Source organism: Alligator mississippiensis, chromosome 16 (genome assembly GCF_030867095.1).
Source record: "Alligator mississippiensis isolate rAllMis1 chromosome 16, rAllMis1, whole genome shotgun sequence".
NCBI classification, from domain to species: domain Eukaryota; kingdom Metazoa; phylum Chordata; order Crocodylia; family Alligatoridae; genus Alligator; species Alligator mississippiensis.
Genome location: NC_081839.1, coordinates 826,676 through 850,509, shown reverse-complemented (window position 1 = coordinate 850,509; position 23,834 = coordinate 826,676). Strand labels below are relative to the sequence as shown.

The 23,834-nt window shown below is 63.4% G+C and overlaps 1 protein-coding gene across 2 annotated transcripts in view; it reads right to left on the bottom strand.

The window, feature by feature from the left end:
• MAST3 (microtubule associated serine/threonine kinase 3) overlaps nt 1–22,861 on the bottom strand; it is a 37,170-nt gene extending 14,309 nt beyond the window's left edge. Inside the window, exons 1-14 of one of the 2 annotated variants that reach the window (XM_059719825.1) lie at nt 22,766–22,861; nt 22,495–22,584; nt 10,849–10,937; nt 10,258–10,330; nt 9,552–9,572; nt 8,178–8,256; nt 7,463–7,620; nt 5,232–5,307; nt 4,071–4,280; nt 3,887–3,988; nt 2,933–3,065; nt 2,012–2,079; nt 1,363–1,448; nt 425–633 (exon numbers count right to left, since the gene is read on the bottom strand). In XM_059719825.1, coding sequence (XP_059575808.1) covers nt 425–633; nt 1,363–1,448; nt 2,012–2,079; nt 2,933–3,065; nt 3,887–3,988; nt 4,071–4,280; nt 5,232–5,307; nt 7,463–7,620; nt 8,178–8,256; nt 9,552–9,572; nt 10,258–10,330; nt 10,849–10,937; nt 22,495–22,584; nt 22,766–22,812 — 1,441 coding nt within the window. In that variant the 5' untranslated portion in view covers nt 22,813–22,861. Of the gene's footprint in view, nt 1–424; nt 634–1,362; nt 1,449–2,011; nt 2,080–2,932; nt 3,066–3,886; nt 3,989–4,070; nt 4,281–5,231; nt 5,308–7,462; nt 7,621–8,177; nt 8,257–9,551; nt 9,573–10,257; nt 10,331–10,848; nt 10,938–16,267; nt 16,399–22,494; nt 22,585–22,765 lie in introns of those variants that run through there. The other variant, XM_059719826.1, reaches the window with a different exon arrangement.
• Between the last annotated feature and the right edge of the window lie 973 nt (nt 22,862–23,834).

Below are 23,834 nucleotides of genomic sequence, written 5' to 3'. Positions count from 1 at the left end.
TAAGGGCAAGAGGGGTCAGCATCTGGGCACACCTCAGCTGCCCGGGGGAACTGCCCTATGCCCTCAACTGCTCTGCAGGAAGTAAAGCTAAACTGGCCAATTTAGGTTTCATTTGGTGCTCTGGTCCTGTGCACGGACTCAGCCCTGTCTCAGGGGCAGCACAAGACCCTTGTGCCTCTGCCCGACACAGGAAAGAAGTGGACTGGGCAGGGGAAGTCCTGCGCTCCTCACCCTGCTGCCTGCTCACAGGGACAGAGCGGGCAGGGCAGGGCACAGGACACTGGGTGCCAAGGGTTCATTGCCCAAAGGCAGTCATTGGCCCACCTGGACAACAGCCCCGACACCGGGGAGCCCTCCATTCCCCTGCACGAAGGCAGCAGGGAGGCTTTACATCTGCTTTAAGAGCTGCAGCTTCAGCACTCACCTTCCACATACTCCATCACCATGCACAGGTGCCTCCTGGTCTCAAAGGAACAAAACATGCTGACCACGAAGGGGTTCTCGGCGAAAGTCAGGATGTCCCGCTCCACAAACACCTGCTGGATCTGGTTCCGGAGAACCAGGTTCTGCTTGTTAATTTTCTTTATGGCAAAGCGCTGGCGGGTCTCTTTGTGCCTCACCAGATACACCGCCCTGCACGGGAGAAAGACAGACAACGGCTCCTTGAGCAGCAGCCTTCGGCACCTGCCACATCAGCACTGCGAGGGCACCGCAGGATTCAGACAGAGCCCTGTGGCCGCTGTCACATGCACGCATCCAGAGCAGCTGGGCGGTCTACTCCAAACGCACTCCTACAAACAGCCCCGATCTACCACCCAGAGCACACGCTCAGGACTCCAAGTCGTCCCCCCCCGGCTTCCTAAGCATTTGCTGCTAACCAACCGTGCACCGTGCTCTCCGTGGCATCATCTACAGTTGGGTCAAGTAAACGGGGCGCTTCCAAGCATGCTGCCAGCGAGGCCTGCCTTACCGAGCAGCATCACTGCAGCGAGGTGGGAGCTGCTACCCAAGCGGCAAGCCGGCTTGGGTCTGGAGGAACGGGCGGGCAGGCACTAGAGCGCCAGCCACACTGAAAGGCAAGAGCTTAGGCTCACCAGTTCTAGCGGAAAGTCTCTACCCTGCCTGGCCAAGCGACACCAGAAGCAGCTGCAAGGAGCCAGAAGCACTGGGCCTGCTGCTCCTCTCTACTCACTGACGTTTGTGCCTTCTTAAAGGGGACAGCAAGACCGGGCAGGTCCTGTATTTGAAAGCAGCAGCCAACGTCTGCTGTCGGGACTGGGGACTGCTCAGTGCAGCCTCCAGTGCCCAGGCGTGCTGGCGCGCAAGCATCCTGCATGGAAGCAGCAGCCTCCCACAACTCACCCATAGGCCCCATTGCTGATCAGCTTGATGGTCTCAAAGTCGCTCTCGCATGGTTTCCTTCGATAAGTGGCAGCTGAAGCCCGGCTCTGAGTGAGTCACAGACAGACAGACACAGAGGGATATATCTGGCCTTCTGCAATCCTGGAACTGTTACAGATCACTGTACACATGTTCCCTGATTCACCATCCCTGCCATTGTCCAGTGCACTCCCACACCCCGGGATGCTGTCTCACCGAAGATGACAGTCCTGCCATCAGATGCTCACTACACCTACTTGCTGAAGTGGTGCCATCGCTCACCATCATGGGAACTACCCGACCAGGAACCCACTACACCACGCAGGCAAGGAACTGCAAGCCAAACCCGGCCTCCTGCCATGCCTGTTCCACATGCCCGGGTGCCATTTTGAGGGCCTGAGCATGGGACTGGGCATCTACACGATGTCTACCATCAACAATGCCTGAAAACCCACAGTTTCATCAGTCCTTTATGGATGGGGCAGCTCAAATGCTAGTTTTCCTGGGGTACGGCGATGCGGGAAGGCCGTCTGCATACAGGATGCTAGACGTTCACACTGTACACAGTACATGCAAAAGCAGGAAGGTCCAAGCAGGGACTGCAAATGCCGACTCTGCCGGCCGTACCCACCTCGGGGGGGTCATCCGCTTCTGGAGCAACAGTATTCCCACCATCCAACTGATCCAGCTGAACCATCTCTGAGGGGGGAAAAACAGCCGTCAGTCACGCAGTAGCAATGCAGGCACGGTGCTGCGGTTTGAGACAGCATGGGAATGACATCCGTCCAGCTGGTTCCATGGGATCCAGCCCAGACCTGCCAATGGAAAACTCAGGGTCGTGGCAGCCGAGGGTCCGAACTACAACATTACTACGTCACTACCGCACTGAGAGTTAAACTTGTATACAACGCTATCTGCTCCACAGCCCTCTCTGTGCTCTCTCCGTGGATTAAGATTCTCCTTGAGCTTTGGCTTCTCATGGATTAAGTGTTCTTGAAAGTAATCTACTTGACTTCCGTTGAGTGAGCATTAATGACAATGGAGTGGGGGTCTGGCCAGGAGCGTCTGGGCCACAGGCCTGGAACCGGCACCATACCACCACCACCTGCTGAGCCTTGCTGCCTTTGGTGGCCGATGCATCTAACTTCATCTCCGCACAGAGCGATTCGATACCACCTGCTTTTCAGGCACAGGGGATCGAGCATCCTCACAGGAGCGCAATCTGTCTCCACCAGCCAAAGTGACTGCTGCCTTTCACTCTGAGAGGGCTCCCACTTGGCCTCTGAAGCAGCCAGTGGAGGGGTTTGCATCTGATGCATATATATTGGCGACCCCAGGGGGAGCACAATGCTCCCATGGAGTGCTCCAGCCCCCCCAAGACAGTAGCAAGGCTGCCCCAGCATCAGCAGCACCGGTGCGGCAGGATGTGGGCAGCTGTTTGTCTGGGAATGGGACACCTTCCTGGACAGGGCGACATCCACCCAACAACCACAGCCTGGGGGCAAGCAGTGCTGCATCCTGCTCCCAGCTTGAGCACTGCTCGTTTCCCTACCCTCCAGGGGGTCCTTAGCGAGCCCCAGTTGGCTGATGATGTAGCGCGGGATGTCGGTCTTTATCCCTTGGCCAACTTTGGCATGGCCTTCCGCGGCTTCCAGCAGGTGATAAAACTCCTCCGGATCGAACTCCTGCACAGCGAAGAGCACGCGCAGTCAATGCAGGACTCTGCCTTAACGTCCCTCCTCCCCTGCCGCGCTCCGGGCATCCCGGTGCCTGAAGGCACGAATGTCTTTACATGGGGCTAGAGCAAGCGCTGATCTGAGCCGGCCCACTTCGGCTCTGGCGTTTTGCAACGCAGCACAGACTGGTTGGTGTTTCTGCTTCTGGCATAAACCCTCCAGGCATACAAGCCTGGATATAGATTTAGTCTTGTGCCCCGGAGTTTGAGGGCATTTTTCAGAGGACAGCCTGGCTCTGTGCCTAGGCAGTGTTATTCCTTCCAGCTGCTAAAACAAATCTCCAGTTAGACCCCTCAAGAGAGATTTGAAGATTTAACGAAGGTACAATTGCAGGGTTTCAAACCAGATTAATCCCTGAAGCAGAATATGTTTGGGAAGTTCAGTATAGGATAAAAGCGACAGCAGGGCATGAGAAGCAGCAAAGCAGATTAAGCACCCCTCCCAGCCCTGCGTCCCTCTTCATTAATAATTCTGAATGTCTGTGCGGGCTTCAGCTGATCTCTGCAGACCAACCACATTACATAACCACTAGCCTGACACCCACCGCCAGCGAGCGGGCCAAAGGGAACGGCCCCGTTCTGTCCGGACGTCCCACTGGGACTGAGCTGGACCTGCTACAGGGCAGACGACACATGCAGGAGCTGCTCTGCGCGTGTAAATGTGTTGGAGGGGACTCAGACTTTCTCTCCGACCACTGAGCCCAGCCCGCACAACTGAGACCAGAGCTGAGCCCTCACACTGACTGCAGCAAAGCCACGAGTGTCTCTTACCAAGCACTCTAGCAGGCGGGCCGGTCGAGATATTATTATCAGCAGCTTCCTCACCAGCTGGTCTACGAACCTCACTTCCTCACTCTCCGAACGCTCCTGGGCCTGTAGAAGAGGAGACAAAAGCCGCGAGGTCACCACAGAGCTGCAGGCAGCCAGGATGGCGGGGCGGGGGTCAGAGCCGTACGTCTCGCAGCATCTTCTCCAGCTTTTCCTGCAGCTCCATGAAGTAGCGCGAGGTGATGAGGGCTCCCTGGGACTTAGCCAAGCAGTCTCGGGCCAACTCGATGATCTGATGGTGGATGAACCCCAGCACCCCATCAGCAAGGGGCAAGGTGCTGCTCGGGGAGCAGCTGGTGATGGTCTCCTGCAGGCGCTCCTCCATCTGTGCCGTGGCCTGTGGGACAGAGGCGGAAGGTGTTGCAGAGGCACGTACCCCGTGTCAGCCACCAGCTGCACTGGTCCGGCTGCAGGGGCCATGCCTCGAGGCAAGCCGTGACCTGCAAGAGCGCAGTCCCATGACATCCTGAGCCAGAGCTCCCTGAAGGCAATGGAGCTGCAGCAGCTGGCGCGAGCCAAGCTTATCCCCCCGTGGCTGCCATTAGGACTCAGGACCCCTGGGCAGAGGAAGGGCGGTGCGGGCCTTTGGCTCGAGGTGAAGAAAACCATCATGAGCAGCTTTTCAGACAGGGCCCGGGTAGGTCCTGTGGGTCAAACACTTCCGAGCACAGTGCTGGTCGCACGCAAGGAACCCAGCACCGAGCAGTCGTGTCGCCAGCGCCTTCTTCCAGTGAACCCCAAGGCCAGATGCGTGGTACCGTAGGAAGGATGAAACCAAAGCAGGGACAGACTCCATTACGGCTCCCCGGACAGGCCGGAGGCTGGGAGGCGGCCAGCCGACAACGCAGAACATCGCCGGGGCAGCGCGGAGCCGGCGAACGAGGTGAGAGCGGCACGAGAGGGCTCCACGCTCGGGGCCGCCCGCCCGTCTGCAGCTCGCCAGCATCACACAAACTAGAAGCATCGATCCCCACTTCCGAGACGCGGGGCGGCACCAGCAGCCTTAAGGGCCAGAGCGTCCTTGTCTCGAGGACGGTGCATGCCATAGATCGTCGGGGCTGGAAGGGACCTTGTAGATCATCGGGTCCAGCCCCTGCGTAGTGTCCTAGAGCGAACCAGGCTGCTGCGGACATGGCTGTGCCAATACCGGGGCACACGCACCTCCCCGCGTGGCACACCCTCGACCTCTGCTCCCCCGGCGCACTGGGTGCACCTCCCCAGACACAAGAGACGGGTCTTGTGGGACGCCCGCCCTCCTAGGAGTGTCTATCCGAGCACCAGGCGTTACCTTAGGGAACCGCTCCTTGTAGACATGATTCATCATAACAATCTCGTTATCAAACGTTCCACTCGTCCGTCCCGGGCTGTGGGGAAGAACCCAATTATGTTCGATGTCATGTCACACACAGCACGTGCAGCTTTAAACGCGGGTGGAGATTCACCACGGCTTGTTTCCTATTCAAGATGCAACACTTCCATGTTTCACAAGCCGCCAACGCAGTCACGCCAAGCATGCGCGTGGGGACTGCCGGTCCACTGCGCTCCAAATGCAGCTGCCCCAGCGCACCCGAGGGCTCTCCCTCTGCCTCCCACCTGCCCCGCAGCCTCTCGCTCCCCTCCAAACTTGCAGAAGCTCCTCCTTGTCTAACATGGCACTTCCCCTTTCCCTTGCGCAGCCCAACTGCGACTCCGCCCAGACGTCTTGGCACGCCGGTCACAAGAGGAAGCCCGGTGCCTGCCTGCTCCGGCGCCGGTCTGCAAAGAGCCAGGCCGACTAGCCACTCGCACCAGTTACAGGGCAAGAGCAAGTCCCAGCCTTCAGGAACGAAAGGTCAACGTGCCGATTTCGTTTCAGAGGGCGATTTCGTCCTGCACACCCTCGACATTATCGTGTTGGCCGCTGCCCTTGCCCCGACACCAGTACTGACACCACGGGGAAGATGTTCTCGCCGTGCCCAATTCTGACCAGGTCAACCACCGCGCCACCTTTTCTTTCCAAGGCGCAGACGGACCTTCAGACGAGTCACTTATCTTCCTAGCCCCCCGTCTGCCCGCAGCAGAGCCAACTTCCCTCTGGGCCATGCCACAACCAGTGGCATTTTAATCCTGTTACACAAAGCAAGTTGCAGGGAGCAGGCAGCAAGAGAGAAGAAATGGCAAGAACAAAACCAGATTCAACCCATCCGCTCTTACTTCAGCGATTAAGCAGTAAGCCCTGGCTTAGTCTGGGGATGTTGTACATTTGCTGTGTACAAGCAATAGCAGCCCTGCAAGTGGCATCTCTCTGGTAAAACATGCATCCAGCTGTGAAGCCCTTGCAATAATTAATCTCACTTTAATGAGATTTCAGCAGACAAAGCCCCAGGCCAGCTATAGCTCCCACCCACCAAGCACACAGCAAGGTCTGGGCACGCTCAGCTGTGACCCCCCCCGCCACCATGGGAGGTGCACATGCACCGCGCTGGGCAAGGGGAGCACGGGCCAGCAATGGACGTGGACGGGTCGGTGTCTCCAGCACACGGAGCATTATGGAGGGATGCTAGCTCGTCAGGCTTGTGGGTCCTGACTACTGCCGTAGCCAGACTGCAGGAGTCAGACAGAGGCCCTGGGGCTCCCTGGCTTGCAGCTGCTTCCATGCTGGGACGCTTCATGCAATGGGCCCAGGTAGAAATGCAGCAAAGGGAAGTGCGACACCCCCACCTGCCCCCCACTGCATGCCTAAAACGTCCAAAAAACCCATGCCCCAGCCTGCTGTCTTAGGCCTGGGGCGGGAGTGGCCCTGCAGGCGCGTACTCAGAGCACTCAGCTCTTGTGAACACAGAGAATGCCTCCGGATCCAGCTACGCAAATGGGATGTTTCACGTGCCAGCAGTAAGTCAACTCCTGGCCTCTCTACTGCAAGCCTGACCCATCAGCAAGACCCACCAGGACAGAGTCCGGCACGTACACAGGCCTGTTGCAGGACCTGGGCTTCTGGCTGACAGCTCCCCACTGCCTTTGCCGTGACCCGCTTCAAGGAATGAGACAAACAGCTCAGCAGGAAACGGTTTCAAAAAAATGTTTTTGCAACAAGCAGCACGTGCTGAAACCTCAGCCCCAGGAGCCTGCCTCTCAGGTGGAAGCAATTTCCAGTAACACGCACAAGGCTGCTAGGATGTGGCTAGGCAAGCAAACCAAGCAACAGGATGAGGCACGGAGACCCGAGGAGCGCTGAAGACGGCGCTGAAGGGCTTGGCGGGACGGTCACGGTGCAGCGGCTTGGAATCAGACCCCCGTGCTCTCGGCTCGGGGCCGCTCCCAAGGTGGACAGCCGCGGCCTTGCTGCAGGTACAGCGCCTGCGCGATAAGCGAAGGAGGCCAGGCCGGGTGCACCGGGCACAGCCCAGCAGCCCCCGTAGCAGTGCAACGCCAGCCCCATGGGCATCACTCCTGGGCAGTAACCCCCACAGCTTCCCCTCCACCCATCAGCGCACGAAGCTGACTGCTGGGGAAGCCCAGGGGCAGAGAAAGGCTCCTAACCTTAGGCTCCTGGATCGTGGCCGCAGGCAGGGCGAGCGCCGGCCCTCCTCGTCCGTGACGCTCTCCGTGCTGCGGAAATGCTTGGAGAGAAAATGCAGCTCATCGGGGGTGGGTTGGTACGGCAGCTGGTGCAGGCGCTCCTGAGAGGACGAGGACGACTGGAAGGAAGGACAGGCGACAGGCATCAGGAGAGAGCCGGGCTGCCCTCGGGCAGAGCAGAACGGAGACCTACAGGAAGCAGCAGCCTCGGGACCCTGCGACTGGGAACGCTGATGGCAGCAGGTGGGGCCCTCCTGGTGTAACCGGCTGCACCGGGGGCTCGCGTGTGTGCATTGCGGGCTCTGCCGTGCCCCGCTCACCCAGGCCCGCGGCACCTGCTCTTCTGCCTCGGGGCTTCGCACATGCTCCTCTCCGCTCCCACCTGCAACACGGGCTGCTGCTCCAGTCCTGTCCCCACCACAACAGCTCTGCAGTGCACCCAGCCCGGACCCAGCGCCCCCACACTAATCTGGAAAAAGCAGCAGCTGCCATCTGCAACATGCTGCAGCTAGCACAGAAACACCCTATAAACAGTTTCCAAGTGAAACACGTGGCTGGGCAGAGGCCCTGGAGAGCAGGATGGATCCGCCTCGGATGGAGGCCACGGAGGCCCGGGGAGGGCTCCAACGCCCCACAACGCCACCCTGCCAGACTAGCAACGGCTGGCGAGCCTTACCGAGACCGTGGAGCTGGGGGTGTTAGTCCCATAGCCAGACGAGGGTAACGAAGCCAGTGACCACCTTCTGCCATCAGCCCTGCAAGAGGAGACGCAGACATGGGGGAAAGGGGAGGGAGAACTTTGTTTCAACGCAGATAAAGGAACGAGGAACATCTGAACGGAAAGGGCAGGACCGGGGAGTGAGCTCTGAGTGACGAGAAGGCCAGCTGCAGTCCCAAAGCCTCTTAGTCCCAGCGTATCTGATGTAGCTTCAGTTAAGTAACAGTCATTTGGTGCAATTAATTTTATGACCACAGGGAATGTAATACCACGGTGCTGGAAAGGAGGTCACGGCGCTGGGGAACTGGCTGCCCTGCGAGCTGGGCTGCTCCAAGGCAGAGAGCAGGGCAACCCCCAAAACAAGCCATTACTTAATTGCAGCCACGTGACAGCTCTGCCCTGCATCCACAGATTCATAGATCCCTGCAAGAGGAGACGCAGACGGGGGAAAGGGGAGGGAGAACTGTGTTTCAGTGAAGATGAAGGAATGAGGAACATCTGAACGGAAAGGGCAGGGCAGGGGAACGAGCTCTGAGTGACGACAAGGCCAGCTGCAGTCCCAAAGCCTCTTAGTCCCAGCGCATCTACGAATCTACGCTCTTTCCAGTCCATGCAATGCGTGGACCAGTCCACTCGAGCGGACGGAGAGGATGTAGCGTTTGATCTGAATTTTTGTTACAGAGAAATCCGGGCTCCTGAGACTGCGGTCTGCAGAGCAGCCCTGCCCCTGCCCCTGCAGACACCGGAGGCGAGAGCACACGGAGACCACGGCACCCCGCTCACAAGCAGAGCGGGCCTTGCCGGGAACGCTTTCCACCGTGCAGGCACCGGGCCCAACGGGTTCCCCGCGCTGCACCTGGTTGTGCTTCACGCCCAGGCTAGCCCAGTGCACTGGGCTCTGCTGCTAGACCCAGCAAAGCGTGCTGGTGCCAGGGTAAAGGCTCCGGCAGGGCCCAGCACTCCCAGACCTGCGCTCTGCCCTGCCGTTCACCAGCCACAGGGTTTTGTCACGCTGCTCAGAGTAAAGGACAGTTTACTCCGTCCGGGTTGCTCCCCATTAGGATGCCATGGGTCAGCAAGGCGCCTGCCCCTGCCTGAGCCGAGCCCGAACCGCACGGGACTGCCTGGAGGTTTACGTCTACTTGCGTGCGCGGCAAAGGTTAACCGGAGCAGCCCGGCGCAGGGCCCTGGATTCTGCACAGAGCAGCGGCTGCTTCCTCCCAACTCTGGATTTCAGCTGAGTAGCTGCTTATAATCCAGACAGCTTCACACGGGATATGATCCCTTGCCCACCCTTTCCCCCAGCTGAGGCTCGGCTGCTTTCATACTTGCCTATCAGTCCGAGGAGCATGGCTGCGGGAGCAGTGGCAGATCCGGTTGGCAGAAAGCAGGACACGGTGCCATGGGAAAGAGATGAATCAGAGAGAGAGGGAGGGAATCAGAAGGTGGCAATTAAGAACAAGGCAGGCTTGCTGTCACCCCTCAGCTCGTGGCTCATCACGTCCCCTCTACCTCGGGAACACCAGCAACCTGGCAGCTGTCACGACTCCCACCATCTCCAGAGAGCCGCAGGGAAGAGCTGCATGATGCAGAGCTGTGGGGACGCGCAGCAGCGCAGCGACTGCGGCCCTCAGCATCCTCCTCGTGCAGCAGCTCTTCCCACGCTACCCCGCTGCAGCTGCCCACGCGCCCCAGCCCCGAGCCGGGGGTACTGCAGGCGGTTTGTGCAGTGACCTGCCAAAGGAGCTCGGCAGTCCATGCTCTGTCCCTCTTGCTCCCATCTCAGGCCACTTTCAGACCAGTGACTGCACCAACCTGAGCCAAGGACCACCCCGAAGGGCACAATGAAGCCCCAGGCCCAGAGACCCAGTGCAAACCTGGGCCTCTGGAGGTGGAAGCTGACGCATGATCAGCTGCACCCGCTCTGCCCGGAGAGCCATGCTACCGACAGGAGCCCGTGCCTCCGTGCCTCCTGTGGGCAGCAGGCAGCCTGGCCCGATCCTTCCCAGCCTGCGGGCAGAAACCCGGCCCAGCTCACCTGCGAGCGAAGGGGAAGTTGACGGAGGCGCTGGTGGAGAAGTTCCTGGGACTGTCCAGAGGGCTGCTCCCGGCTGCAAAGAGGAAAGGAAGAAGTGAACGGCCTGGGGCTGGACCTGTCTCAGCCAGCAGCTGCCCCTCGAAGCTGGAAGGGCACCAGGCAAATGGTTGGCTTAGCCCATCTTGCTTTCCTGCTGGAGAACAAACCTGCTCTCTGGTGTGGGAGGAGACGGCCGCCCCATCACAGGCAACGGTGCCCGCCACAAGGATGGGTGTGTAAGCCAGGTTCCACACGCCTATGGGCACACACCTGCACCCACCCCGCCAGGCGCACGAGCGACTCTGGCAGCAAGCAGTGCTGCACAAAGCTCGTCTCACACGTGCTCCCCATCCCAAAGTGCCGACGGCCCTGGGATCGCAACGGGCCCTGCAGGAAGACCGCAGGCAGACGCGCCGAGAGGGGACTGAATTCACGGCAACAGGCTGCTGGGCCGCCTGCTCTGCGGCTCCTGCACAGGACCTTGCAGGGGATGCGAACACCAGCAAAGTCCTCGGCGGTGCCCGAGAGTCACTGAGCCCAGGTACTCCTTACCTGTTGGCACAGGCAGTGGGGACAGGGGACGCGATAGGGTTGGAGACGGCGTTCCCACCACCAGGCTCTTCCTGTTACTGCTTCGGCAGCTGGAAAGAGAAGACACATTTAGCTGCCGTTCCTCTCCAAGACGTCAAGACCGACAAGGGGCTGCAGAGGAAACCGGCGTGAAGAGACGTGAGCACCACCGCGCCGAGGGCTTTGCCCTGTAACCCCGGCACCACGCAGGAGGCAGACGAGAGGGCCGAGCTGGGCCAGAGGCTCGGCCTGCAAGGACAGCTCCAGCATAACCAGAACGACCAGCTCAGCCACGGGCAGCAGCCGGGCCCCACTGGAGCTCCCGACACGGGCTGGGCCACTCTTCCCAAAGGCAAACCGGCGTGCCAAGGCCCCACTTCCAGACCTAGGCGGAACTGGGGAGGGAGGCAGTATAAGTGCAGTTACTCAGAGCCCAGAGGACAAGAAGAGAAAAAAGGGATCTCAAACAGTCCAAAAAGGGGAAGCAAAGAGCTGCAAGTAGCTTTAGGCTCAGACTGAACCCACTTCGAAGCAGCAACTGCATGGAAAATGCCTCCAGTTCCCAGGACTGTTTCCCCCTCTTGTGTCTCTGCCATCATAACTCCAGCACAGAGTAAACGCCCCCCGTGCACTGGCAGCCCCGAGCGCAGGAGGCTGCCAGGGCCTTTTGCCAGAGCTCAAGACACCACCGGCGAAGGCGAGTAGACTTTCGCTTCAGGAGAAACATCGGTGGCACGAGGGTGTGGGAAAGTGGTTTGTTCCTTTTTGTTTTTAAAGTTAAAATTCTCTCATTTTCGAGCAGTACCGGCAGCTGCAGTCGACTGCAGTCTCAAAGAAAAAAAGGAGACTGCTGTCACGTCCATCTCACTCGCACGGCTTGTGCCCGCTATCCATCCCTCAATGCAAGCTGGTTTTCAACAGGGCAGGTTGCACTAGTTGTGCACAGTGCCCCGGCAGAGGCAACCCACCACCGCACCCGCTCCCTGTGCACGTATCCACACCTGCTCCGTCTCCACCTCAGTGCCACTTTGCAGGCCCGAACCTCCCCAGCCGCGGTCCCTTCCCCCCCATTTGCTGCTGCAGACTGGAGCTGGGGCCTACCGTTCGGTGCCTGCCACGTTTCTGGGCACACCGAATACAATCGTACTAAATAAGGGCCCGGCAAACACAGGAAAATACCGTCTGCAGAGTCAAAGGAACTACAATTAGGGGAGGTTTCCATAAATGTGAGACCAAGGATATATCAGTCAGGACAACTGGAGAGAACCTGAGAGCCAAGTTTCAAATCAAGTAGGTCCTGCCCCGTGATGGCGCGGTGCTTCGGTCTGCACCAGACTGGCTCTTTCTGGACTAGAGCAGTTTTTTGAACAAGCTACATCATCTGCAGCAGGAAGCTCCCCTCACCCCCCCCCGGCTCCCCATGGAGCAGGAATCCACCACCACGGGGGCCCCCGGGCTGCGACGCTCGCTGACGCCTGCCCACGCAGGAGACTTGGACAGAGACAAGATGCTGCTGCAACAACAAGCAGGCCCGTCCCCCACAGCGAGTCCAGGCGGATGCTCAGTCAGGCTTCCCTCCCTGTCGCTGCCTGTTTGCTCCCTTCCTTTGGCAGCCAGCCGTTAAATGCCGTAAATCAGGGCCACGGGCGGCAGAGGGGGGCACCAGCCACGTGCTGCTCTTATCTCTGCAGCAGGGGCTGTTTGCATGCGCCGTGGAGCAGCCCTGCCTGCTGCGCTGGGGGCCGCTTTGGAAGTAAAATGAGGCAGATGCTCATTTCCGGTTTCCGCAGCTCCACCCAGAGCGCTGCACCCTTGTCCAGTCCACCCCTGTTAACCCTGCCCAGCCTGGCACGGCCGCTCTACCCGCCCCCTTCCTCCCAACGCAGGACGCTGCTTCTTGTGGCGCCGGGGGCCAGCCCAGCTCCCTCCGTCTTCCTCAAATACTGGGGAAATTTACCAAACATGGAGCGGAAAAGTCAGCCACCTCCAGGATTATTCATACAAGGAGGCGATGACAAGCTGCCCAGGTCCCCCAGCGGCTACGGCACAGTCACCGTCCTCCCCCCTGGCAAGCGCTTTGTCAGGAGAGGAGGGGAAGTCACGGCACGGCACCGCTAACCCCAGAGCTGCCAGCAGCACAAGGCCGCAGCGCCCACGAGCCCATGGCAGAGGATGAGAAGTGTGCCCCAGACAGCTCTCGACCACCGCCGTATTGGCGGGTCGGGCCAGCAACTTGCAGGCAAGGCGCAGGCCCACGGGCACGCCAGCCAGCACACGGCATGGCACGGCACGGCACGGCACTCCCCCACGGGGCCGCCACGGCAGCCCCTGGCAGGAAGCCGCTCAAGCACCGGGACACGCAGATAAGGCTCTGCAAACCAAAGGCCTCGCTGGTGCTACAGGCTGCGCGAGGAGGGGCTCAGGCGCCCGCCCCCTTCCTGCTGCACCCGCCCCGAAGGGATGCGCCACGGCGCCATGAGCTTGGTAGAGAAATAAACAGCCAGAAATAAACAGGGCCGCGCAAGAGCAACCCAGGGCCCCAGGCACAGGGCAAGGGCGCTCCCAGCTCTGCTCGCCTGGGAAGGGCATGAGCAGCTAGTCAGGGCCCTGGGAGACATGAGTCCAGCCTCGGGGATGTAGAGGAGAGTGCTAGCGCAGGCACAGGCTGGAGCCCTCGTGGGACGGGCGCCGGAGCGGCACAGAGACAGAGCTCCTGCCCAGCGCAGCCCCTACCGTCCCTTAGCAGTGCGGAGGAGCGTGATGTCTGCCCAGCCAGCCAGTTCCAAGGGCTCCCGCTGGCACCCGTCGCCAGCATCCCATCCATCAAACCTCACTATCAAGTTAGGCACTGAGCTCCAGGCTGGGGCAGGCACGCACCGTCCAGAGTCAGCGCAGCTGTTTCTGGAGGTACCGCTGCAAGGGAGCGCTGCAGGGCTCGCTGCCGCAGCACCCCAGCACCAGGGCAAAGTCACAAGCTGCTCGTGACACATTCACCTTTACACTCACATCCCTGAGCAGAGCTGCTGCAGCACATGGCAGCCCCAGGAGTGGGCAGATGCTGGGCAGAAGGCACCTGGGCCCTGCTGCTGCCCTACTGGAAGGGCCCAGCCAAGCAGATCTGCACGCGCCGCCAGCCTGGAGTGACGCCTGCATCGCCCCCACCGCCGCAGAGTCCGGCATCCTCAATCCCCTCTCCCACCGCGTGGCACGGGCACTGGGGACAGCGCAGACCACGTGAGGAGAACGCAGCACGACCTCCCTGCACCCGCCTGCAATCTGCCAGTGGCTGTGGGGTGGTCCCACGTTTAGAAACACAGCACAGTCCCAGGGAGCAAGTGGGCCACAGGCAGCTTCTCTTCTCCTGGCTGGAACATGGAGACGGGGGACCCGGACTCCTGGTTGTCTCCCTGCACCCACAAAACGGGGACAGCCGTGCTGGCGTCGCTAAGCACAAGCACCTGGCCAGAGGCACAACACGAAGGGCCGCCTGCTGCTAACGAATGCACGTGGCATCAGGCTCGGCGCGGCTGCTTTCATCTGCCAGCTCACTTCTGAGGGGCAGCTTCGTGCCTGATCCCCAAACCAATGAGCCAAGCACCTTTCATCCACCATTCCCAGAGGGGGGCTCAGCACCATGCCTCCCCGACTGCAACCACTGCACCAGGTCACTCTGTTGGTGCAGCCCACAAGTCTGCCAGCTGCCAGGCTCCAGCAGCCACCTTCCACATACGACACACCTCCGCCCTGTCCCCGTCACACTTGCTGCTCAGGCCACGTCGGCCCTGCTGAGGCAAACGGCGCTCGCAGCCTGGTAGCCGGGGCTGTCTATGCACAGCTCGCTACCAAGACGCTGGATCGCTTTCCCAGGCTCGTGTGACTCACCTCCTCAGGCTCCTCACCTCAGATCACCTTGCAGCGAGGGTGCACGCAGCATGCACTCCGGAGCCCAGCCCAGCCCAGCCGCCGCGGCAGCGCTCCATGACCTCCCTTGGCCTGACAGCCCACGTTTGTCTGAAACCGGCGCTGGCCGCGCGTTGCTGAAGTGCTGCAACAGCACAGGGGATAGCGTGGGGCAAGCAGCCCCGAGGCAGGAGCGCAGAGCAGGAGGTTAAACAAGAACGACATATGGGGTGGGTGCTTTATGATAACCTCTGCCTCCCAGTCTCCATCACAGACCAGGCATGACTCAGACTTCAGGAGCCAGCGCCCTAGCAAGACCTCCAGGCAGGGCAGAGCTGGAAAGCCTGACGCTGGCCGAGTGGTAGGACAGCAAATGAGTGAGTAGGCCAGAGGGCCGTGGGGGAAATGACTCCGACGTCAGCCTCCTCTGCAAAGCCCCATGGTGCTGGGCAAGAGCCCTACGTCAGCCTCCAGCCTCGGCAGCACAAGGCCTCAAATTACTGCCAAGCCTCAAGGCCTGAACCCCAGAAGCCCATCGCTGACGTGCTGGCATCGTTAGGCATCTCGCACAGGCCTCCCCTGCTGCCCAAGCCCAGACGAGGCTGCCAGATCACGCGGTGAGGCACACTGATGTCAGCAGGCCACAGCCTTGAGACAGCAGCCTCCTGCAGCTCTGGCGCCTGGGCAGGAAAGACGCTCAGTTAACGATCGAGATCAGGGCAGGAAGGAGCAGCCTGCAAGCAGGCGGTTGCTCCAGCATTGCACCAGCCATTGCAACAGCCACACAGCAGGAAGCCAGGGTTGCCCGCATGTTACACTGCTCTTGGTCACGCAACGCTGCACCCTGCCTTTCTTACCCACTATAAAAGACCCCGGCCCAGTTCCAGCCCCCAGTCCAGCACAAGTGCCCTGCCCTCCAGGACCCCTCCCGTCTCTGCTTGGCTCCATGCCCACGGCTCCTGGATCACCACCACCCTGATTACGAGCATCATTAAGGAAGGAGCCGCTCCCCAGCCTGCTCTGTCCAGCAGGCTGACCCAGGGACTGGTGCGGTGGGAGGCTGCAGCAGGGCCACGCAGGCACCCACGAATCCCCACGTGCACCAGCGCGGAGGCCATGGGCATGGCCTGGGAGGCGAGGGCAGAAGTTGGTGTCCAGAGCCGAGCACCGGCACGCTTGCAGAGACGGGGGAATTTGCTAAGCGAAGGCGCCGGCCCGCGCCCCCCGTCACAACGCCCCGGCAGCCCGACACGGCGCAGAAACGGTCCTGCGGAGCATGGTGGCGCGAGCGCAGGTCCTGCCCCGCCAAAGCAAAGGGCCACCCGCAGCGCTGCAGACCCGGCCCGCCGGCTCCCGGGCTCCCGCCCGCCAGGCCCGCGGCGCCCCAACCCCAGCTCAGCCCGTCCCGGGGGCCGCCCGACCCGCCGCTCCCACAGCTCCCGGCCGGCAAACCAGCGGGGCAGGAGGCCCGGCACCATCCCGCACCCGGGCGGCGCGGTACCTCTTGGAGCGCTGCAGGAGCGCGCCCCGAGCGCGCTGCCCGCCGCGCCCCAGCGCCGCCGCGCCCCAGCAGCTGGGGTCCGACATCCCCGCCGGGCCGGGCCGCCTGCTCCGCTCCGCTCCGCTCCGCGCCCCGCCGCGCCGCTCCCCTCCCGGGGCCGGGCCGGGCCGGGCCGGGGCCGCCCGCGTCCGCCCCGCACCGCACCTCCGAGCGGCGCCGCCGGGGGCGCAGCGAGTCCGCCCGCCCGCCCGCCCGCCCCGCCCACGTAGCCGCCGCAGCCCCCGGCCCGGGGGATGCCACGGCCACGGCCACGGCCACGGCGCGGGCCCCGCTGCAGCCGCGCCCCGCGCACGCCCCGGCACGCACGAGTCCTCTGCTGGGTGTCGCACAGGCCTGGGGGCCAAGGGCTTTCCCCGCCCGAGCCCGGTGAAGGGCGGGCTGCTGGGCGAGGAGAGAAGCCGGCCCCCCCGGGCACCCCCGCCGGCTCCCCTCCCAGCAGGGCCCTTGGCATCGTGGCAGGGGCCGCTCCCTGCTCGTGGCTCCGGCCCCTGGGACGCGCTGCGCGCGGCTCAGCGCCAGCCCAGCCCGTTGCCCCCATGCAGAGGCTTGCCGCTCCGGCCACTCCCTGTCGGGTGGCAGCTTCCCCCCGTCTTCCTCGCGGCCGGGCCGGCGCACACGGCCTGGAAGTCTAAACACAAGCAGTGCCCTGCCCCAGAGCTCTCCTGCCGCGCAGCAGAGCAACCCCGCACCCAGCGGCGCCACGGCTGCGCCCTCCTTCGCATAACGAGCGCCTGGTGCTCTCGGGGAGACCCGAAGGACCTGTCCGAGGCGGCACGTGGAGGCCTTGCTCCTGCCCTGCCTGGGGACCGACCCCCCTATGCTGCCTTCATCACAGGATCTGGGCCCATGGGTGACGCCTTGCCTTTCCCTCCACAGAGAAATACAGCAGCTGTTTTGCAGCCCAGAGCAGCGCTCAGCCACAGCTGGAGGCAGGAAAGGGAAAAAATCCCGAAGCCAATTAAAGCTGCTCCGGGGGTTTAGAGCTGTAGAAGCAATGACTCATGCTGGCATCTAGCCAGGGGTGATGGCTCCCAGTCCCCGGGTTCAGACCAGAGGATGCTGCTGGACCGCTAGCGATCCCCCGCGACCGAGACCCCTTTCACAGCCCGTGCCTGCAACTGCGCGCTACCCTGCACGCCCAGGACAGCCCCTGCAGCCCCCCAGGGCTTTCCTGCAGCACCAGCCTTGCTTGGAAGACTCCAAGCCCAGGCCTGGCCCTGCTCGGCTGGAGGCTGGCAGCGCTCGCAGCCAAAGGTCAGCTGGCTGCAGGCCAGGCGCATGCAAGCGAATGAGGCGGCGCAGAGCATTGCAGCCGGGGCATGCTGGAGGCTGCCCGGGCCTGCAGCTCAGCCCCCCGGTGCCACGCACGGGCAGGGACACGGTCCCCACCCCCAGTCATCCCGACCCCCCTCTGCTAGGCCCTGGGAGCTGGAAGCAGTGCATCACTGTGACGCTCTCTTCTGCCGGGCTCTTCCCGGAACTGCACTTAGCGCTCGCATGCAAAGAGGAACCTGGGCATCCGGCATTTCCCTGACTGCAGGCGGCATCTGCTCTGAGCAGCCGTGTGGGGGCAGCGCCGTCGCTAGTTCAGTGGTGAACATGTCACCCGGGGCACTGCAGAGAGCAGGCAGTGGGCCCATCGTGGCCCGGGAGCCTAGCTCCCTGCCGTCCCCTGCACCCCTCCGTCACGCAGGCTGCCCAAAGGCTGGTTTCCACAGAGGATGTGACCTTTGGGGTGGGTTTCCAGCCGGAATTAGAGACCCTGCAGTGACAGAGCCCGGCTCACCACGAACATGGCTATGAAATCAGAGATGCACGCGCCTGCTGCTTTCTCACAGGGCACTCGCCTCCTTAGAAGTCCCTCTGCCCCCAGGATTTTTGATGGAATGGGCTGCTGACAGGGTCACGTCCTGCCCAAGCTGACATGCTGGTGGGCGCCGGCAGTCACACTGCCCACGCGTGCACCTGAGCTCACGTGTGCTCCCCACAGGAGGTCTTGGAGAGACTCGAAAGCAGCCACAGGAGAGGAAAACCCCAGAGAGGTGTTCCCCAGCACCTGAACTCTCCGACTGGATTAGTAGGTCAGGTACTAAATGATGGCAAGTGTGAATCGCACCGTAGCACCTTCTCAGAACACGCGCCAGAGCAGGGCCTGCAGCCTCCCAGCCCCGCCACGCAGGCAAGGCAAAGCAAAGCAAAGCTCTGCAGTCTCGGAAGCCAGAACCAGAGCAGCCAGAGGTCAGGGGCTCTCGAGAGCCGCCAACAGCGCAGGGGTCTCCACCTGTCATTGTCAAGGGGCTTCTCCCCAGCTAACGGCCCCAGCCCTGGAGTCACCAGCGCGCTTGCAGATGACCTGGGCAAAGTTCTCCAGCTGTGTACATGGGCGGCTGGCCACAGACCTCAGCAGATTTGCCCTGTAAGCCTCATTGCACAAGAACCAAACCCAGCTGGCCCCAAACTGACCATTGTGCTCAGAAGCAGGTGCCCGCCTGCCACGGGAGAAACTCTGCCTGGGCAAACCCACACGACTGCCGCCCAAGCCAAGACGTCCTTCCCCTTGTGGAATGCCTCCCTGCCCCCCCCTCACCAGGGTCTGGCTTCTAGGACGTGGAATCGGCACTCAGCACCACCCACGCAGCTCTAGAGGATGCGTAGGTTCGGTAGCGTGAGGGGGGCCTGCGTTTGGCTGTTTCTTTGCAGCTACCGCTGGCGCAGCAGCACTGCTGTTCAGCTGCTCACAGCCAATTGAGCATCCACCAGTGCCGATCCTGGACGTCTCTTTGTGCTCCTTGCACCATGAGCAGCAACAGCCCCAGGGCAGGAGGCAGGAGAGGCCATCAGAAGGGGCAGGGCAAGCAGCCCCTCCAGCTGGCTGGGGCAACCAGTGGAGCCCTGGACCAGCAGCCTTGTTCTATCAGACCCACACCCTGTATTTCCTTCTGGATCCAGAACAACCTGGGCAGACTTTGGACCCTGTTTGTTTAGAGCAGAGGTGGAGCTGGCTGCAGCAGTTCATGCGTCTGTGCCAGCACGAGCGTGCTGTCATGTCTCACACGTGCACAGCAACCTGACCCCTCTCCATGCACACCAGCACGTGTCATGAGCGAGAGGGGCAGGAGTTGGTGGGTTCGTGGACGCAGCTGAAGTCCCAGTGACATGGAGCAAGACGTCCCAGCCGACACCTCCCCACCAGCTGTCCCCAATCCAGCATGTGCAATGTCAGCCGCTCCCCTGGTTCCAGCCTGTCCCATGGACCCTGCGTCTCTCCTCGCATGCTCCATGCACCCGACACTACCATCCTCTCCCTCCGCCTGACACAGCCTCCCAGCAGCTCCCCCCACCCCAGCCCAGTGCTGCACTCAGCTGCGAATGACCCAGGGATCCATTCTCCAGAACAGGGCTGCCGAGATGCAGCTCCATGCACACGGGAGCAGCACCGTGCCTCTGCCAGGCCTTCAGCTCTGCTCAGCTGCTGCAGATCAGGTGCAGCAGGAGCTGCGGCCGCACCACCCAGGGGGAGGGCACCGCATCTGGGGGACTCCACCACTCAGGTGGATGCCACCTTCCACACGCTTGCTGACGGGGAACCGAACAGCGGAGCCTGGGGGATGCACCCCAGGGCAGTGAGCATCTGCATGGGCTGCCGCCCTAGGGCCTCCCCCAGGCCTGCCTACTCCGTACTGCACCCGTGCCATGACAGCACGGCTCTCCACGCCCAGAGCTGCCAGCACCTGGGCCCAGGTGGGGCTCAGGGCAGAGGTCAGGATGGGGACGTCCTCTCTCATTTCACATGCCTGTTGGCACACGGGGGGATTACCTCCAGAAGACAGAGCACCACAGGTACACGTCCACCCTCTCCAGCTTCATTCCCCCACGCGCCTCTGCCTCCATTTTCCACACCACTGCCAATGCACCTGCTGGACAAACTGGGGCCGGACCCTGACTCGCTGGCCAGAGCTCAGTGCCGGAGCCAGGCAAGATGCTTCTTCCTGCTGCCCACACTGCCCTATACAAGCCAACCCAGGCAGGCAGCCCATCCCCCCCAGGCTGGCGGATTGCTGCAGGGGGCCCTGCTATGCAGCGCTGGTTTTTCCATGATGCCAGGTCACGCGGGCTCGTTAATCCGAGTGCGGCTCGCAGAGGGGCAGCCGCATGGGCTGCTCCATGCAGAGCTTGGCACCGAGCCCCAATGCTGCAGCACAGCTGAGAGGGGCAAGCCGTGAGGACCACCACAGGTGGAGGAGCGGTACAAGGGCGGCACTGCTGAGACCCTGGCACCAACAGAAGTGAGGGCAGGAGGAGGAGGGCACCGCACTGGGCCGGGGCTTGGGGCAGCAGGGTCCAGTTCTCCACTGTGCCCTTACAAACCACGAGCAGGGACTCAGCTCCCGCCCGGGGGACAGGAGCTGCCCCATGCTCTCCTTTCGCCCACAGCCAGCTCCAGCTGCTCAGCCATCAGAGGCGGGTCTCTGCAGCCTCCGGGCATGCTGGGGCCCGTCTCTGCTGGGTCTCTAAACATGGCTGCAAAGCAAGTTCCTAGCAGGTAGGAAAGGTCTTGCCCGTCACCCTGGCTAGGGGGCCTTGGGTAGCCATGCCAGGGGTGCTGGGTTAGAGAAGAGCACCCTATTCCAGGGCCACATCCTTATGCCCAAAGGGGCCGTGAAATGGGAGCCTTTGCTGCAGCGTGTCCTGGATCAGCTCCCTCCCTGGCCCCATGCAGATGCTCCCAAGGTGCCAGGCTGCAGCCGGCCGGCCGGCCGAGGATGCCACTTGCCCCTCCTGGGCCCAGCTGGACTCCTGCCAGGTCAGGAGGTGCCACAGGCCAATGCTGTGCTCAGGCCACTCAGCTCTGCCTCTCCCGGGGTAAATTCCTCCCACAACACCACACTACCAGCACCGGAGAAGACTGCCCATCTGCGCTCCTCCGGGACAGCAGTGCCCCTACATGTTCTGCATGCACCTGCCCCCTTGCCCACGGCAGCTCTCCGGCCAGATCCCTGCCGTGCTAGCGACTGCCCCAGCAGAGCCACCATGGGGACCCCGGGGCTGCACCCCCTGCCTGTCTACTCACTGGAGGAGCCCACAGCCAGGCTGCCCCCCCACACCACCTGAATGAGGCCGAGGGAGGTGGAGTGCCGTGCCCAGGGACCCTGCAAGCATCTGGTGATTTGAACCTGGCCAGCCATGGGGCCGGGTTCCTCCTGGCACGGCCAGTGAAGCCGTGGGCTCCCTGGAGCGCACAGCGGTCGCTGGCCTCCCCACACACGCTGCCTCCCTTGGAGCCAGTGCACGGTGCCAACGCCCTGCCCACACATGTGCCCACAGACAGATGGGACAGAGCCATGGGCAGCAGGAGCCAGAGACATGGCAGGAGGCTCGAGTCTAGGGACCTCCACACCCAACCCCACCTGCGGCTGGCTCAGTGCTGGCTGGAAGAGCCTGGGGCAGAGAAGGACAGTGGCCTGGAGAGGAGCCTCAGGCCCCTGAATGCTGGCACCCTCCTGCCCTGCCACGCATGGAGGGAACCCCTCTGCTGAGCCCACGGGCCTAGCACCGTCATCACGTGCTGCCGACCAGCTGCGTCCTTCTGGCCAGCTGTGCGCAGGCTGTGGGCATGGAGAGGAGATACCCCCTTCCCCACGAGCATCAGCCCTACACCTCTGCGGGACCCTGGGCAGCCATCTACACTGGGCTAGAGACGCGTCCGCCTGGCTGCGAGCACTGGCAGGACCGTAGGGACCTGACCACGGCTCCATCTCCTCCTCGGACCTTGCTCCAGGAGCCCCAGGCAGAGCCAGGCCGTGGCCGGGCCCAGGCGGGTCCTGGAGTGGCAGGAGCGGGGCTCGGCTCCAAGTTCCCAAGTCCAGCACAGCAGCATGATCCCGTGACCCCCGGCAGAAGCCGCCCGTGCCCAGCCCCAAGGCCCCCTGCCCCTCTCCCCTGCAGCCAGGGGCCTCCAGCGCCAGTGCTGATGTCAGACGCGAGCAGGGAGATGAGGGAGCAGCCAAAGCCCAGGTGCCCGGTGGACCAGCCAGCCCCTGCCCACGCTGCTGGGGGGTCCACGCGACGGAGCTGCCACCCGCCCTGGGGCAAGGGCAGGAGCCCGCCAGCCCCTGGCCCCGCACGAGCCCCTGGCCGTGGGCGGCGGCGCGGGGCGCGGGTCTTACCTCCAGGGGTGCAGGGTTAGTAACGGGCTGCAGGGGCTGCAGGGGCTGCAGGGGCTCGGCAGGGGCGGGCTGCGGCTGCTCGGAGACAGGCTGCAAGGCAAGACGCGGCGGGCGGTGAGCTCCCCGCACGGCCCCGCGGCGCGGCGCCAGTCCCGCAGCAGCCCGGCTCCCCCGCACCGGCTCCAACCCGCCCCCGAACTCATGCCGTCTCCTAGCAACCGCGGGCGGGGGGCGCGGGGGAGCCCCGAGACCCCCGCCCGCCCGCACTCACTCCAAGGTCAAGGCGGGGATTTTCAGCTTGTCCCGCCGCGCTCGCATGGCTGGGGCTGCCGCTCCCGCTCCCGCAGCCCGGCTCCGCTCCGCTCCGCTCCGCTCGGCTGGGCGGCTCCCGCGGGGGACGGCGCAGCCCCCGCCCCGCACGGCCCCGCCCCGGGAGCGCCCGCGGGGTCCCGGCTGCGGGCTCCTGCCCGCCCCGCCCCGCCCCGCGCCGCGCCGCGCCGCGCCGCCCGCGGGCACTCACGCTCTTCCTCGCCGGAGCAGGCTCAGCTCCTTCTGCAACGAGAGATCGGGGGGATCGGGGTCAGCGCCGCCGCCACCCCGCCCGGCCCCGCGCAGCCCCACGCGTGTGCGGGCAGGGCGGCAGGACGGAGCCCCCGGGCCCCGCAGCCCCGCGCTCCGCTGCGCTCCGCTCCGCCCCGGTCCGGCCCGCGCTCGGCGGCAGTGCGGCCCCTCGCCCTTCCGCCTCTGCCGGGGCCGGGCCGGGCCGGGCCGGGGCAGCCGCGCGGGGGTGGGGGGCCGGCCGCGCTCACCTGCAGCCCGCGGCGCCGCAGGATGCTGGGCTCGTCCATGCTCCGCGCCGCCCCCGGGCCGCTCGTGTCCGCGCCGGGCGGGGGCAGAGCCGGGGCTCGCCCGCACGCCCCTAGCCCCTTGCCGTGTCCGTGCGGAGCAGCTCCACGCACCGGCCGCGTCCCGGGGCGGCCAGGCCGGGGGGAGCCGGCCGCGCTGCAGGGCCGGGCCGGGCCGGGCCGGGCCGGGCCGGGCTGCTGGCAATGCACACGTCCGGCCCGGACAATGGGGCTCTGTGTCCAGCCCTCTGTGCCACCCGGACCTGCTTCCCTCCAGGCATCTGTTGTGGTCACACCGCCACGCTGGCCCCACTGCCAGTCTCCCCGTGACACCGGGCCCCTGTGACTCATGCTCTCGCTCAGAGGCAGCCCTTGTGCCACGGCCCTGGCCGGGGCCACAGACTCACTGGGGCTTTTGTTCGGCGACGCGGGAGGGGAAAGCATCTCTGCTGGGAGAGGAGGCCATGTCCCACGGGGCTCCACGCCCCAGACACA